Here is a 17,501-nt window from a genome sequence, read left to right as displayed (position 1 = left end):
GAAGAAGAAAGTAAGTGTGGGGGTGGGGGATGGGGGATCGAACGCTTTACAGTCCAGACGACCTGAGTAACGGTGTAACATGGCATTTCTCATTTTCAGTTCCATGATGGACAACTTGTGGATGGCTCTCTGCAATCCGTTATCGTTGTACCAACAACTTCAAGTGCATCACATCCTACTTTGTCCTCTAGTCTATGACTTGCACTGCAACCGAACATACACACATAGTGTGACATGTTTCTGATTTGATCCAGTTTCGTCTTGCTCAGCACGACCTGTCTTGATTGTATGTTATTTTGAATGCTGCCTGCTGCAGCAGCTCAGCTACACATGTGACATCACATCTAACAGTAGTCATGCTGCCTCCTGCATCATCCACCTCTTTCCTCTTCACCTCTAAACAGACACATACAGATACAGCCCGAGTCTCTCTGTTGTCCTTCAAGAATCTCCCTGGTCCTGTCACTTCTTCTCTACCCACTGTTCGCCTGTACTATGGATCATATGACCTAATCACCTGTGCACCCCGCTACTCTCCACTAGCAATTACTTCCAGTATTTCCTGGCTGTTGCTCACTGCCAAGTCATGTTACCTTTGTGCTTTAGTGTTCCAGCCATTCTTGTTGCAACATGTTTGTCTATACCTGCACCTGCCCCAACAAACAAGTCCAGTGCACTTTGTTTAATATCCTCCTTTTATGTGCTGCTTTTCGCATAGTGCAAGATTTCCAATTTAAATGTAGTCAAACCTATGAAAGCCTCTCTCTGAGGATGTGCTCCTGTCGTCCTCACGACTGAACGGATCAAAGTACTATACATTCATTAGTGGCTCCTGCTCGTAAAACAGGCTTTCAGTTCATTTCATGTCAGAAACGTCACCTTATCTTCAAACGTGCTTTCACATCGGTTGCTTAAAAATTTAGTAGGTTACTGTAACTTTACACATTTTAAATGTGTTTATTTATAAATGCGCGCTAAATAAAATTCAAGAAATTAATAATAGTGCATGGCATTTAATCCAGAGACAGTTGCAGATCAATATACTGGGAAATAGTAGGTGTTGTCTAGTAAGTTCAGTTATGTAATTGCAGCATCTCTCACAGGTGATATGCTGTAATTATGAAAATACATAGAGTCTGGGTGTACCATAATATGAAATAAGGTCACTGCAGGTACGGCAAGCCAGTGGTGTTGTTACTGTAAGATGTGAAATGGCAGCAGTATTGGTGACTAAACAACATACAGTATTTTTAGTACAATGCAGTGCCAACGCAATGTATTGAATTATGTTTTATGTTATAAAACAGTAAGCAAAATGCATGCAGTAGAGGCAGGGTAAATTATTCCCGCATCTACAATGCTTTTTACCTCACTTTCCTTCAAGCCTTCTTTGTCTGGGTAATCAGCCAGGGCAAATATGTGGTGCGCAAAGAGCTGTGTGTGGGTGTCTGTGTGTGTGTGTGTGTGTGTGTGTGTGCATGCGTGTACGTCTCTGTGTGCTGTGCCTGTTTGAAAAATACTGGAAGGCAGATTGGAAACCAAGATAGGAAAAGATATGGAAAACAACACAGCTGCACTCCGTGCTTTCCCAAATATTCACCGACATGCAGATGATATATCTTCACTGATTTCTAGGTTTCACTGGTCTTGAGTACAAGTAAGAGAGAATAATATGTCACAGTCTTGTAGAACAAGTGCAAATTTTGCCTCCAGCCCTGTCAGTAAAACACCTCTGCCGAGTTCAAACAGCAGTATCGGGCCAAATTGGGCTAATCCCAGCTCAAAGGGATGCCTAAAGTTCACAAAGAGTGGGCCCTGCTTAACAAAGAAGCAGGTTAATTAAGACTCACACTGACTCACTCTTTCCCCTTTGCTGTTCTAAGAATCCACCGAATTGGCTTTAGGTAACTGCAAACAGGAAAGGAGATGAACGAGAAGCCCACGGGGGAGTAACACTCATCCATTCTGGATAAATAAAGCATTTTAATGGTACAAATGTCTATAAAGGATTCATTTACAGCTTTTCAAGCAATCATGACTGCTGTGTACGTAGGATTCTCAGTGTTCATACCACTCACACTGTGTTTTGCTCAAATGCAGGACTGTCATTAAGTGAAGTGTGAAAAAAGGTGCCAGCTCTTGGACCCAACAGGGCTAATTATCAGTTCTAATGGCTAATGCGAGGTACTGGTTTCTCCAGCAACCATCACGCAATATCACACATTCAAAGGCGACAAGGGGGCAACTAAGACCTCAAAGACAGCCGGTGTATGTGTACATAAACCCACAGCTTTTTGTGACATCAGTCTTCAAGGATGACAACAATAAAAACAATTCCATTCAAAGAAGAAAAAACAATTGTCTTCTTAGAGGTCCTTGCACTATTGTATTTGAAGGAATATTTTTGTGTACTCAGTACTTCAGCTTGAATAAAGAACTAGCACTTTTACTTGAGTATTAAGTTTGTTTCATCATCCATTTTAACAGCACTGTACATGATATTGTCACACCGATAATTATTCCTTTGAAATATCTGTGTCACTGCCAAGACCCTGAGGAAAATTCCCAATGTCCCTGCTTTAATTATAATATTACCCAGACAGGTGCGCGCTATATGAAAGCAGCTGTAAAGACCTCTATTCAGCACGGGGAAGCTACAGCACCATTTCATGCAGAAAGCGTACCCAGTTGTCTAAATGTACTGCCACCGTTAACAGTTTGGGTTGGTATGATGGCACATTTAAACTTGTTTTTGCTTGTCTGTCATGAGGTTCTTTTTTTTATTTAGTTTTATTTAAAGGCTTCTACCACTTCCCAACAATAGATGGCTCTTTTTTTAATTTAGCAGTTCAAACATTTAATTAGGGTTTGCTGTAATACTAAAGAGTGCTGACAAAGAACCTCAGAGGACAGGAGTCCATCTATATCAGGCTCACATGGGCCTATCATCTTACTCTGCACTTGTGGTGCAACACTACTGCATCTGCACACACACGCCTCGGAACAGTTGACAGCAAAGAGCCCTACCATGGTTCAGAATTTCATTAGTTCTAGACACAGAAAGCACATGGCAACCGTCTCTTACAAATGCGGTTAAGGGTTTGTCTGAATCTATTCCTGGCATTTTTTGGAGTTTTCTGTTGGGCAATGGATATTTTTTTTTTCCCCAACTGCTTTCAACTGTGTTGTTGCCGTGCCTGTTGTATTATACTATTACCCTCAAAAACTGCATTTCAGGAATTCTGTGCCAAAGTAGGTTAATCTAAAGCAATTAGATGGTTGAAAATTTCTCTTCAGCGTCTTGGGGGAAGATGAAATTGTTTCTGAATTGACAGCAGCACTATCTCCTGGTGCGAACAGCAAAATAAATATGTCTTCGCACATATAGCTGGCACATGCCTAAAACTCTATCTGTGATCTAATTAGGACATCTAAAACAGCATTTTGGAATACTCAACAAGCCACTCTGGAGTATACAGCACTTACACATTCTGCTCTGCAGCCCCTGGCTGCTTTCAAGGCCAGCGTTTATAGACACACATCTGATTAAGCAAATCTATATTTTCTGCATTTTTTGTATATTTGCAAACATGACAAATGATAATCCCTTAACAATGCAGTGCTCATAAGTGAACTGCCTTTAAATAAAGCTTGAGGAAGTGGGAGAAAAATAACTATAATGTTACAGATTTAAATTGTTTTTTTGTATCTTTCTTCAAATCTAAGAAGTATTTTGTCTTTAAAAAGCGTTTTGCATTTCATATAATCCATTTACACACAGTAAGCTGTAACTTTTAGCATCATTAGGCTTAGTACAAACCCAGACACATGACCACACTCCCAATGAAAAGCCATTGTTGAGAGAGTAGCACAGTTAATTAAAGCAGGGGCACCACTCTACATCTGTCATATCACTTGGCAGTTCCTTTAATTATATATTTTGGTCAATCTGTTCTTCCTGATGTGAGAGGGGATGTCATACATGAGACAACATCTGCTGAGGTATGTCACATGAGCTTCAACATCTGTCCGTGTTTTTACACAGCTTGTCAATCATCTCATGTCTCATGTCTCATTCGCAGTTATGTTATCATATTGAGAAACTACAAACACTGTCGAGTGCTGAGAGCTCACATCTGTGCCACAGTTACAATTAATACTCTTACTAAGCAGCAAATCTACACACAAACACAGAGATTGGCACTACAGACAAATACCCAGACACACCCCGTGGCTTGTAGTCATTTTTGTCCCTTATGTTGTCCATCAAGGAGACAGTGGTGACTGTTCTCTAAACTGACTCCACCCACAAAGGCTTGTGATCACCTAAGCTGTCATCTAGCATCTGCTGAAACTACCAACCAGACAACTGTGAGAGTGGCTCTGAAGATATCTCCACAGAAAATGTGTCACCTACACATGTTGTTCAGAACTCAGTGGCATATTTTCCACTTCTATTTTTGCTCATTTGCATGTGGCAAACTTTATCTGCAAAGGCTTGGAAAATGTCAAACTGTTTTGTATGTATGACACCCCGATGTAATGTGTGGAAGCCTCTTGCAAGTCCATGTCAAGTCATTTTGACTGAAAATAAATTATATTAATTAATGTACAATCTTGTTAGTACCAAATGGTGGCCACGCTTTTGAATAACACAGTAGAAATGTGAACAGTTCATTGTTAGAGTCTGGTCATTTTACATGACAGTGGGCAGCCTTTGATTCTGGGGGTTCTGTATATTGTGTGATAGTGTTTTTAAGTAGTACTGTTTTTACCTCCTGTTGACACTAAACTAAAATCTCATTCTCTCATCCTCATGCTGAAGGAGAATTCAGTATAGTAATTGTTCAGTACAGTAATTGGTGCATTTCAATAGCCACCGTACAACTAACATACTAACAGATGGGTTCAAGATATCTGGGTATTTTGCTGTACAATATACACTATGTTGCTATATTCAAGAATTATGGTAGTCTGCCTCATCCCTCTTGCACACAAATACACACAAATGCACACACATACACACTTGCACTTGTCCAAGATGCACAGTCACACACTTGCAGATGACACAGAAACCTAGAGACACACTAGCTTTCTATCCCAAGACTCTACACTTTTTCTAGTCGTAATCCCTTGTGAGTCTAATAATATTTTGGTTTCCATGGCAATTTGAACCTTGCCAAATGTTGTACAGATAAGAGGAGATAAAGGCATAAGGAGCAGGTAGATAAGACCAAGTGACCTGTAGAGATGGGAGCACTAAAGGTCAGGCAGAAGAGCAGAAGTAAGTCGTTCAGAATTGGACCTACCTTCAACTGATGAAAACTAAACTAAACAAGCAATCAAACAAAAAACTAAATAAATATGTAGGGCTATCTAAGTTTCTTATTAGTGAAAAACTTGAACATATATGTGAAGTTAATAGGTTTTACAGTAACATTTTCTAAGTATTAAATGTTGCCCACCAGAGATGTTACATGGGGAAAAAATAAACAGTAAGACAGCATGTCTTTGCAATAAAATTATAAGAAATGTATTATATCTATAATTAGAGACCAAACAAATGTAAACATTATAATTACATTACTCCCAAAGCACATTAATGTTGACATTAATGTTGAAAGTGGCAACTGAAAAATATTGGGATGCAATTTTAATTATGTTTAACAAGTTACATGCTTTTAAATGGGAGCAAACAGTTGGTCTCTTCTTAATCTGTCAATTAATGCAGTTCTGCAGACTATGAGACAGTGACTACAGGAGAGGTGACAGAAACAAACGTAATGGATTTTAAAGAATCATTTCATTTTTTTTTCCCAATCTGGACTGATAGTAAAAGAATAAGAAATACATTCCAGTTATGTGGTGTTATGTTAATGTCTTTAAAGTAGATCATCACATATTAATGTAGCTGACAACACAGTCATACATTATGGGCATGACGGTAAAGTAAAGTTTTTAAAAACAGAAAGTGTTCCTTTTATGTTTTAAAAGTGCTGCACACAATAAGAATAATATATACACTATAATTTCTGAAACTGAACTGTCCCTCTTTGATACCAACAAACAACAAAAACACAAACCATCCACTTCAGCTGTAGTGAGATAATTTTATAAGACATGACTTTACCTGTTTGTTGTTGTACTTCGGTTGGCTGGTCTTGTAGCTGTAATCTGAGTACTGGTCTGAGCCGGTAGAGTTGTCATCTCCTCCTGTTCCTACAAAGGTGTTGGCAGCGGGCAAGTCTTGGACTGCCTGATGCTTCTGTGATGCTGATGGGGATTGGGCCTGCAGCTGGATGGAGGGTAAAGGGGAGTTGGAGCGGTAGTGTCTGCCTATATCGGGGCTTCCAGGCGAATATGTTAAAGGCAGATGTATCCTAGGGCTATCATTGACTCCATCAAGGTTGAACTTTAGGCTCTTTTGAAGACTGACCTCCTCATCCTCCCCCAGTGGTTTTGGGGACTTCTGGGGTTTGCCTTTCCTTCCTCGTTTGCCTTTAGCATTCTTTGGTGCCTGTTTAGGTGCATATAAGTCCTTGGTTTCCTTTTTGCCAGCCTGGTATCCACTCTTAGTTTCTCTCTGAATGCGGTTTCGAATAAATACCACCACCAAGATCAACATGACAACACCTGCCACACCAGCAAGGCTTCCAAACAAAATGTTACTACGATGTGCAGCAAAACCGTTGTCAGGATCACCAGCAATGTCCCTGTCCAGTGGAGTGTAAAGACTGTGTCCAACTAGGGCTTCCACTAAGCTGACATTTGAAATTGTTTCATTGACATAGATGTGAACCAAGGCAGTGGCATGACGTGCAGGCTTTCCTCTGTCACTCACGCGTACCACTAGGCGATGTAGTCCACCATGTTTTCGGGTCAGTTCCTTTGCTAGAGTGATCTCTCCAGTGGAAGGGGAAATACGAAATAACTGATAAGGGTTTCCACCAGCAATACTGAAGACTAGCTCTGCATTAGGGCCACTATCCAAGTCTTCAGCTTCCACTAACTCAACATGGCTGTCTGTGGAAGCTAGAGGTGACAAACGCCTAAACGAAGAATTGGAGGGCTTAGTGACCACAGGGTCATTGTCGTTTTCATCCAGTACATTTATTGTAACACCCACATATGAAGACCTGGGCGGCTCTCCTCCATCCACTGCTTTTAGACGGAAGGTGTAACTGCTTTCTTTCTCCCTGTCAAAGGAGATGCTTGAGAGAATGGTACCCGTTCCATTTTGAACAACGAACTTTCCTCCATCAGGCTCTACAGAGAGGTGAACGCGAGCATTCTCACCTTTGTCCACATCCAGAACTGTCACCATACCAACTGGACTGAGGGGAGGCATGTTCTCCAAAACTGAAAAACTGTAGCCATTAAGCATGAACTTGGGATCGTTGTCATTGCGGTCAAGAACCTTTATTACAACAGTTGCTGTTCCTTTATGAACAGGTGAACCTTTATCTGCTGCAGTGACCCGGAATTCATATCGTTCTTTGTGCTCACGATCAAGTGGACTTCGGGCTCTTACTTCACCCGTATTTGGGTCAATCTCAAACAGACCTTTGATTGAGGAGTCTCCCACAATATTATAGATGAGTTCCGCATTTGTGCCACTGTCAGCATCCAAAGCTGTAACATCCAAAACCTTTTCCCCTGGTTGGTTTTCTTCTGCAAAATCTACTTCAAACAAGGTTGGGGAAAATATTGGAGAGTTATCATTCACATCAGTCACCTGCACCTTTAAAGAGTTTGTACTAGAGAGTGCTGGATTTCCAGAATCCACAGCCACAATTTCGACTCTGTAATCTCTAACTCTTTCATAGTCAAGAGGAGTGGTGGTCTGTAAGAAGTACTTCCTCTTATTGTCACTGGAGGAGTCGCTGGCAGGGCGGAGCTGAAATGGCACATCTCCTGCAACTACACAAGTGACCACGGCATTCTCTCCCTCATCTTTGTCGGACACTTGCACCAAAGCAACAGCTGTTCCCACTGGCATGTCCTCTGAAATGTTAGCCACTCCTTCGCTGTGTGTCACAAGTCCAATCCCACGGATCTCTACAGCTGGAGCATTGTCATTTTGATCAGTCACCTCTATGGTTACAAATGTCTTGGAGCTTTTAGGTTGAGGACCCTTATCCCTCGCCACCACATAAAAGGACAGACTGCTAATTTCCTCTCTGTCCAGTGGTCCTTTGACATAGATAACACCTGTGGAGCGATCAATTCGTAAGAGTTTCGGCACTGGGTCTACTGCTTGATGAAGGGTGTACTCAATTTCTCCATTAGGTCCCATGTCAGAATCATTTGCTTTGACCTACAATAAAAGGAATTCTGTGGTTAAATAAATTGTGTACAACAATTTGAGTTTAGAATTAAAGGAAGCAAGTGTAGGAGTTTCTCTACTATTCATTGTTCAACAAATGAATGAATGAATAAAGTAATTAATGGGAATCTGATAATAAAAAAACATGAAAAGCTTTAGTTCGGCATATTTCATTATTGCCTCTCTGCTTTTAGTGGTTATGTCACTCGCCTTTTTTCTCTGTTCCCCTTACTTTTATTCCAGTAGGAGGCTAGGGAAAATATTACTGCTATTTCTTTCATGACAGTCAGTGCAATTTCACAGCAGTATGCAGAGAAAATCCTACACAAAGCAACATACTCCTACACTCTGACATTGTGTGTCTCTAACTCTATTTCTGCAAGTATAATAGCATAACAAAAGCAGTAAATACCTTAATTGTCTGAATAAGCCTAATGTGTTAATGCCAGTACTTCTAGTATTACCAAAAGTGAACATAAACAGCCAACGGAGTAAATAAAACTTACATTTAAGAAGACAGTGTACATGATTCAACAAGAACTAAGTGTGGCATTTGTTTCCAAATAAATCTGCCTTATAGGTTACATTTAAAACATTTAAAGATAAATATTAATAGAATAATACAGATAATAAAATTAGACACAACTATGAACAAATATATATTTTAATATTATAACTGTGTCTGATTTTAATTGAATAATTCTCAAAAAATATCTCAATTGATTGCAGTATTTCTTATGAGCCAGTTTCCAAATTTAAAATATTACCAAGCTAAACTATTTAAATAAGGTATTAAACATTTTTAACACGTCATAGTCTTACCTGTAGCACAGAGTGTCCCACCGGACTATTTTCCAACACTTCTGCTTCATACATGGACTTTTCAAACTTGGGAGAATTATCATTGGCATCGGTGACTACCACTCTCAGCAAAGCACTGCTGTATCGCTGAGGATTCCCTCCATCCACTGCCTTAATGGTAAGGTCATAGGAATCCTTTAACTCACGATCTAGGTTGCCCAGGACAATAAGCTGTGGGAGCTTCCCTCCCCTGTCATCAGCCACTTGTAAACCAAACAGGGTTGATGCGTCTGGCCCTGCAGTCAGCGCATAGTCAGCCACTCCATTCCTGTCTGAATCCCTGTCTGTAGCCAAAGGTATAGAGAATAGTGCTCCCATGATTGTATTCTCAGGGACAGATATGGTGAGCACAGAAGAAGGAAACTGTGGGGTGTTGTCATTGATGTCCTGTACCTCAATGCGTCCTTCGATGAGTCTTGGGCTTTGATTTTGGATCAGGTCTGTCACTGATACCTCAAATTCCAGGTAGCAGAGCTTACCCTTAGCCAGTGAACGACAGTCCCTCAAGGTCTCTCTATCTATGGGAATCTCTGTGGTGAAAATGTCCCCTGTCTTTCCATCAACACGGAGGTAAGGGGCACCAACCTCCAGCTTGTAGAGGTGGCCTGAGTCTGGCAGTCCTTGGTCTGCTGCCAGACTACCAATGAGTGTGTTGGGAGGCTGCTCCTCCTGAACCCGGTACAGGATGCTGCCTTCAGCAGAGCCACAGTGCAGCACCAAGACCCAAAACAGCACTACTCGTAAGTTCAGTTCCATTAGGTCATCGGGAAGAACTGCCTGCAAACGACAAAGAGAATCTCTGTCAAAATGTACCCATCAGAAATCATGTTTTCACTAGAACATATCTACTAACCGTAACAAGTTCCATAATTACTTTACTTTACATCTTTATTTTAAAGGAACAGCACAGAAATACAGAAAACAACAAATCATAAAGACCAGACCAAGCCATGTAGTCAGCAAGTAGGAGAGGGAAAATGCATTGTTCTCCGTTTTTCATTCTGTTATTTTGTCAATAAGCTGTACCAAAACCACAGACCTGAAAGCACAATAAAATAATTAGAGAACAACAAAAAGAACAAAAGAAAAAGAAGCATTTTCAAAATGTAATCATAACTATATCCCAGCATGGTTTCCTTTTTGTCCCAGGGCTTCAATTGCTTGAGTGAATGTCTCAGTTTTACAAATTTCATGTAGAAATTAATGTAGGAATGAGAAATTATATCTTGTGAGCTTAGACACAAAACAAACTTGAGGGCCAGTGTGGATTGTTTCAGCTGTGTAATCAAATAAAAATGAAATACAAAATCTCAGAGATTCAACACAGCCTAAGAGACTCATTATTTCAGTATTACACTACTAGACATTGAGTGGTGAAGCAATGCAGCTCAAAAATAACCTACAGTATAAACATAACCCCGAAAATAAATCCTTACAAACCTGCCAAGATGTTGTCTATTGACAGAGCTAAACTGTTTGATCTATTTCATTACCGGAGAGGTCTCTAACAACAAGGACTTGCACACTAAGGGTCATTGAGGCTATTTATTCTTATGCAGATTATGCAATTGGCTATTATCATCATGCCGCTTGCAACAATGCGCAATGCAGAAATTTCCATCAACACTCCATTGCTGCTGGCTAGTGCAAACACTGTAATCATTATGTTTGATTTTGAACCTTTCAACTCTGTAATTACGACCCATTATTTTAGTGTCTTCTTTGATCTGCATTCCCTCCAGCTAAAGAATTCAGTCTTTTTTCATGCTGCAACAATTTTAGACTATAATTATTTCCTCTGTGTGTGTGTGAGTGTGCGCGCACATGTGTGTATGCAATGCTCTATTGGTAATTGAAATGGGAGCAGACATTAAGGTTAAGTATCAAGGTCCTAGGTTCTGGAAAACTTTGTGGTGGCAGGATTTTATCACATTGTGTGTGTGTGTCTGAAGTATTTTACTGAATTTTACTCTTACTTCTTGCTGCAATCATGTTTTGAACCATATAAAGCACTTTGCAATTGCAACTTTGTTTTGAAAAGAGATTGACTAACATTATAGTAGACTTTGACTGACTACAGTCTGTTGTGTGCAAGGTCTATTGTGCAGTGATGATTGAGTTAGTAATGCACCAATTTAATATAATGATTGAAATTGGTTCTGATAGTTGGATCGGGTATTATCAAGAAGAAGAGTCCATATTACATAGTGTTTCTTATTCTGTGACTTAATTAAATTGGAACAGTGCAACTTTCCTGTACAACTAAATTTGCACAAGCCTTTAAAGAACAATCCACTTTTATTTAAAAAGTAATGGTGCATTATGTTTCATTACACACAGAACGGTTCCAATCACTTACTTAGTAAATTGAAAAATAAAGAGAGTGCAGGTAGTGTATCTAGAATTGGCCAATACCTTGAGTTTAGGGACTGGAGACAAAAACAAGTGGGATCAGTGCAACCTTAGTTTGTGTGGGTGTGAAAGAGAAATATAGCACATGAGAGTGAGCAAGCGTTATTATGTGTTCAAGTCCTGCATCTCCTCACATAAAACAATGTTCCACTGAGGAGCACGGCAGACGTGTATTAGGCTCGATGGCAAAACACAAATTGAATGAGAAATCCAGTTCTTCCTGAATACATTTAAATTGGAAGTGCACGTTATTGATGCACTAATTGCTCGGATATCGATGTCCCCCTTTTTACATTTGCAGGGGGAGTCTTTAGTCAATGTGGCATGAACAGTGAGCGCGTGCTTTATCGGTTCATGTGTGCAGAAGAAAAGCGGGTCACAGTATAAACATAATCTGGCGATACAGAAAATAATTCATTTGTTGTATCTACAAGTGACACTTAACATCCCAACACAATTTGTAATGTAGTAAGTTGTAAGTTATGCGTAAAAGGTTATTCTACATCTAGTGGAATTGCAAATGTTTCATATTGTAAGAGATTAATTGTTTAATCACACAATTTACTACACGAGGAACCCTATCTTAGAAAACAATCTCTTACAGTCAAACCCACGAAAGAAGTGTTAGGTACTTCGGCTTACAACTTACTTAACAACTACAGCATTATTAATGTTATTATTATTATTCAATATTCAGTGTATAATTAAAACTTTTTAAAATAAAATGGCCATTTCTTTAAACTCAACATTTTTTCTTGCCTTTACAGCTACTTCTGGAACGAACAGGCATGTTTTGATAGTGACATGATTGTTATGGTTGATGACACTCATGACTTAATGTCTTCCAGTTGGCCTCATGCCTCTCTTCCAGATGGCACTGTGCCTGGCAGCCACACTGAATTGGTGTTCATTCTTCTTTGTTTACATTTATATTAAAATTCATGGTGTTGGAGAAATATGTGTTTCACCATCACTCAGGGAGTTATCACTTATCAGCTGAATATCGTTGAGACCGTGACTTTGGGTTTCGACTCATATTTCTAAACTGTCTTACATTTTATCAAAAAAGTTGACAGCATCAAATTTATCCCTCAGAGCACTTGAAGGTAGGAACCTGTGCTGAGATTTTTCACTTCGAGAAGATGTAAGACTTCCTGGACTACCGCAAAGTTCACTACCTGGGCAGCAAAATGGATAAATTAGAACTGCTGAATACAACTAGAAGTGACATTTTCTGCATCTCAGCGCTTTTTCTCTGAAAAACTTGGTTATCATCTGCCATCCCAGATGGTGTGGTAGACCCACAAGGCTACAAGCTGATTCAGGCAGATCGGGAAACACAACTCAGCATAAAGTCAAAAGGAGGAAGTAGAGGTTAGCTTCCCAGTGAGTTTACTGTGTCATGAAAGTGCCTAGGGCTGGACCGACATATGCGGACATTCGTTAATGGCATAGGTATTCGATTTTCAATCCTGATATTCATTCATCTTTTGCATTTTTTCCAAATCAAATGTACAATATCGGTATTTTTTTGCATTATTAAAATGTCGAAATACATAACCTCTATCTCTGCTTGGGGTCCTGACATTGCTCTCAGCACACTGAATGTCACGCCTAGTTGGCCTTGGAAGTGTGTGTGTATGTTGAACACGTTTACTCTACCCCATCATCCCCCCAGACCAAAACTCTGGACATTTACTGACTACTAACTACTTTCTGAACCGAAGCTTTGAGTGAATGAGTCTAAAATCACAATTCTAAAATAAGAATGCCAACAAATTGGATGAGTGTTGGATGAGGATGTGAAACTCTTTGAGAAACATGAGGCCAAGACAATTAAAATCTTTTGGCTATTAGAACTTACCCTATAAACATCCAAGCACTGAGGCACCATAGTGGTGTTTAACTCTGCAGAAACTTTCTTTTTGCCCTTTACAACTAGAAAATCCCAGAGTTACTTTGTAATAGCCACAGCATAGGGAAACTTGGATTGAATGAGTGAAAGACATACTGTATTTCCTTCCGAAGGAGCTATTAAGACTCTGCATAGCCTTAAGGAGTCAAGCACTGTTTGCTTCAGAAATGCATCCCACTAAAATAAAAATAAAAAACAGACAAAAAACTGCACCTGAGACTAAAAGGAATATCATTCCAAATGCAATCAAAGCATTTACTATCTGACTGAGGAGAAAACTTTAACTCTAGCAGAGAAGCAGCGTTCAACACATAGGCCCATGCTGTGCTCATGCAATGGTCCAGATGGTTCCAACACAGAGAAAACTGAATGCAGCCTGTATCACAGTATGGAGGTAGACCTTCAAAGACAGTCTCAAAATTCCCAATGGGTCTACTGTTTCTTGCATCTCCTGTGAAGATGTTTAACTTTGCAACAAAGAGTGTAGTCAATGAACAACTGTTCAGCGATGTATTTTAAGATACTGAGGAACATCATAGTGTAGGCTTGCAACATGGCAAGAAGTCTGCTTGGCCAAAGCCCAGCTTATTAAGACTTTAAGGAGTGCCAAGTTAAAGTACAAGACTGAACTGGAGAGTCTGTGTTTCTTGACTCATGCTCAGCATGGTCATCACTCTAAGCTGCAGGAGAAGCTCGCTAAGGCATACCCCTTCACCTGTGACTGACCTCTATAAATAAGTGTGGAACTAAAAGCGACTGGAAGTGATTCTCACTCCTGCTCACTGTGTAATCTGAATATTCTACTAAAGACTATCAGAATGTTTAGAAACAGGTTGTTTTAGCATATTATAAATACATTTTATGTCTTTTGATTGTTTTATGGAAATATAAACATGGACAGGATTATTGGCACCCTTCCCTTAAACTTTAGCCACTTCATAACAGTACAATGATTTGTTCTTAGCCATTCTTAGGTGTTTTAGCTCAGTTTTGGGTTATTATCCTGTTATTATCCTGTTTGAGTGTACATGTTAAACATGCCTTTCCATGTTTCATTAGGTACAATATGTGTTTTTCTTTTTGTATGTTTCATTTTTGCATCTGTGAACATAGACCTGTTGTGACTTACCAAAAAGTTCCAGTTTTGGCTCATCCATCCAAAGGACATTCTCCCAGAAGCTTTGTGGATTGTCAATATGCATTATCTCATTTTTTTTTACGATTTGTTTTCAACAGTGGAGTCCTCCTCGGTCACCTTCCATTAACTCCACTTTGGCTTAAACAGTGACTGATGGTGTGATCTGACGCTGATGTACCTTGATCTTGGATTTCACCTCTAATGTCTTTGGAAGTTCTTCTGGACTCTTTCTGGTTACCATTCATATTATCTGTCTCTTCAATTTGTCATCAATTTTCCTCTTATGGCCACATCCAGGGAGGTTGGCTACACTCCTGTGGACCTTAAACTACTATTTAAAGTAATATGTGCAACTGTAGTCACAGCAACACCAGGCTGAATGGAGATGGTCTTACAGCTTTTACCTTGAACATGTTTGTCTATAATTTTCTATCTAATCTTCTGAGACAACTCTGTCTTTAGTTTTCTGTGGTCCATGTTCAGTGTGGTACACATCATGATATCAAACATCATAGTGAGCACTTTTCACCCTTTAAATATGCAGACTGACTGATTTGAAGACACCTGTGAAGCTAATTTCAGGACACACTTTAGTTTAACATGTCCCTATGGTCAGTATGGTCAGTATATTACATCTTTTCTAGTTGTACCATCATTTTTGTCCAGGCCAGCTTCATTAGTTTGTTTTAAAAAAAAAAAACTTCTGTTGAACCACAACTCCAAAGCAACGTCTGATTTTAATAAGTTAATTCTTAGTAATTTTGATTTACTTTTATCAGTTTTAAGTTATTTCAGTGACCTTTGTGGGGTTTTATTTCTTTAAGGGAAGGGTGTCAATGATTACCTCCACATCTGTATTTTCATGAAACAACATCAAAAGGCATAAAATATATTTTTAATATGCAAATAGAGGCATCATAATATTAGTTAGGAAAATAATCAAACCCACTGTCTTGTTCTCCTAAAATAAACAAAGATCTGTAAAACAAAATGTAGGGATACGGGGATATGTTTGTGTGATAAAATAACATTTTAATAAGTAAAGAAAAGTTAGTTAGTTTGTTGGAAGACAAAATATGCAAAAGTGCAAAGTTGTTGCATTCACTATCAGAATACTGGAACAACTTCAAAAGGAACAGAGTAAGACTTGAATCTCAACAGTGGATACAAGATAAGGAGGTGTCTCATTGAATTGTGGCCCCCTTTCTGTTCCTTCTGATCTCTCCCCCACTCCATGGATCTACCAATTTCCTCCAATGCCATTTTGAATGACAGCGAACGCCCCAAATTCCCCCTAGCAACTGCCTACAATCCTCAATCTCCCTGAAGGCTCAGGCGCCCTGCACAAGTGCTGCTGCTCTGCTCCTCACAGACGAGAAGGTGAAAGGCTTCACTGGCAGCCGAACATCAGTCAAACTGCAAGGTCTGATTGAGTCTCACCTGGAGCCCCCACACGGTGCACCGCACAAGCTGACTGAGCTGTTGAGGAGAATGTTTCAACTTCTACGTGTTTGCAATCAACATCCCTTCAAATTGTGCACAGCTGGTCTCACTCCCAAGAGGGCTATAATTCGCTGCCTTAATGAGACCAGGGGTGCCGAACCCAACAAAGAAATATCTGTATCACCTTGGCTGCTACAGCAGGATCCTGTTCATTCATTGCTAAAGCTGCTGCCACTTGTGTTTTGACATAAACCTGTTGCACCACAGGCGGTTGTCAAACTGTGCACAGGAATGTTGATGGTTGGTGAATACATATAGATATAGATATAGACATATAACTTAATATCGTAGCTGGGTGATCAGCAAAGAATTGTCTCAGTATAGCTGGATTTAAATAAAAATAATAGAGCAGTGCTGATCCAGTATTTACATAATGCCATATACTGTTATACTACATGAACAAATAGCATTTAAAAAATTAGCAATACAGTATAATTGTGTTGCCGAGCATGTGCGCCTGTCCCCGTTACCATAGAGACAGACTATCTACTGACTGAGTCAACTCAGTGAGTGACTGGGTGACATTTGCTCTTTTAAGTTGGCTGCTCTACAGGTCCAGCCGGAATGACTCAAGCGTAGAATTAACTGAGGCATATTTGTAAATTTACAAATATGTCAGAGGGTTATGGTTTTGTCTGGAGAAATTATTTCCTATATCAGGATAATGACTTTATACTAATTGCCCGGTGTGCAGCAACAGATGCACTCAGTCCTCCTGTTCCTTTGCAGACTCTGAAATTCCTCCTGTTACCTGCTACAAATCGAGCTCATGAATTCCTACAGCAGGATGTGCTCTTTCCTGCTTTGCTTACCTTTCCACGCGGCTAGAGTTATAGGAAGATAGCAGATGATTTAATGATTTTCTCAACTGATGGGGTTTGATATATTGGCTGACTCTGTGCCTTTAGCTGGTATAACAGGTAAAATCCATTACCCTCCCACCAGCATGATTTATGATGGGTAGTATCACAGCTGTGGGTCTCCTTACAGCTGATCTACCAATAGAATTTACTGCAAACTGATACTCTACACACTTTTAGTGACTGTAAACCGTGGCCATCGGTAAGGAGAAACCAATGGCCTTTGGTTGGAAACACTGGCATGGACATTTGATTTAGTTCATTTATCCACACTGATCACTCCTATTACTACTACAAAAAAAAACACATTAAATAAATACGCTAAGATCACAGAGGCTGCACTCAGACATGGTCTGTGGTTAAAGGGAAATATGAACACGCTGACAGGGCATGTGCTTTATATTCTTTGTCGGTCTGAGTATGTGACTGAAATCAAGAGTTTAGTTAGATTTCCTTTCCAGACTATTTTACTGTTCACTCTCTCCG

General features: G+C 39.7%; 1 protein-coding gene across 1 annotated transcript in view; it reads right to left on the bottom strand.

Moving 5' to 3' along the window:
• pcdh1a (protocadherin 1a) overlaps positions 1-17,501 on the bottom strand; it is a 79,539-nt gene that overhangs the window by 60,260 nt on the left and 1,778 nt on the right. Inside the window, exons 2-3 of the mRNA XM_026369894.1 lie at positions 9,149-9,964; positions 6,131-8,317 (exon numbers count right to left, since the gene is read on the bottom strand). Of these exons, the coding sequence (XP_026225679.1) occupies positions 6,131-8,317; positions 9,149-9,943 (2,982 nt within the window). The 5' untranslated portion in view covers positions 9,944-9,964. The remainder of the gene's footprint in view (positions 1-6,130; positions 8,318-9,148; positions 9,965-17,501) is intronic.

Source organism: Anabas testudineus, chromosome 14 (genome assembly GCF_900324465.2).
Source record: "Anabas testudineus chromosome 14, fAnaTes1.2, whole genome shotgun sequence".
NCBI classification, from domain to species: domain Eukaryota; kingdom Metazoa; phylum Chordata; class Actinopteri; order Anabantiformes; family Anabantidae; genus Anabas; species Anabas testudineus.
Note: the sequence above shows the minus strand (reverse complement) of the source record. Positions and strands in the feature narration are given on the sequence as shown.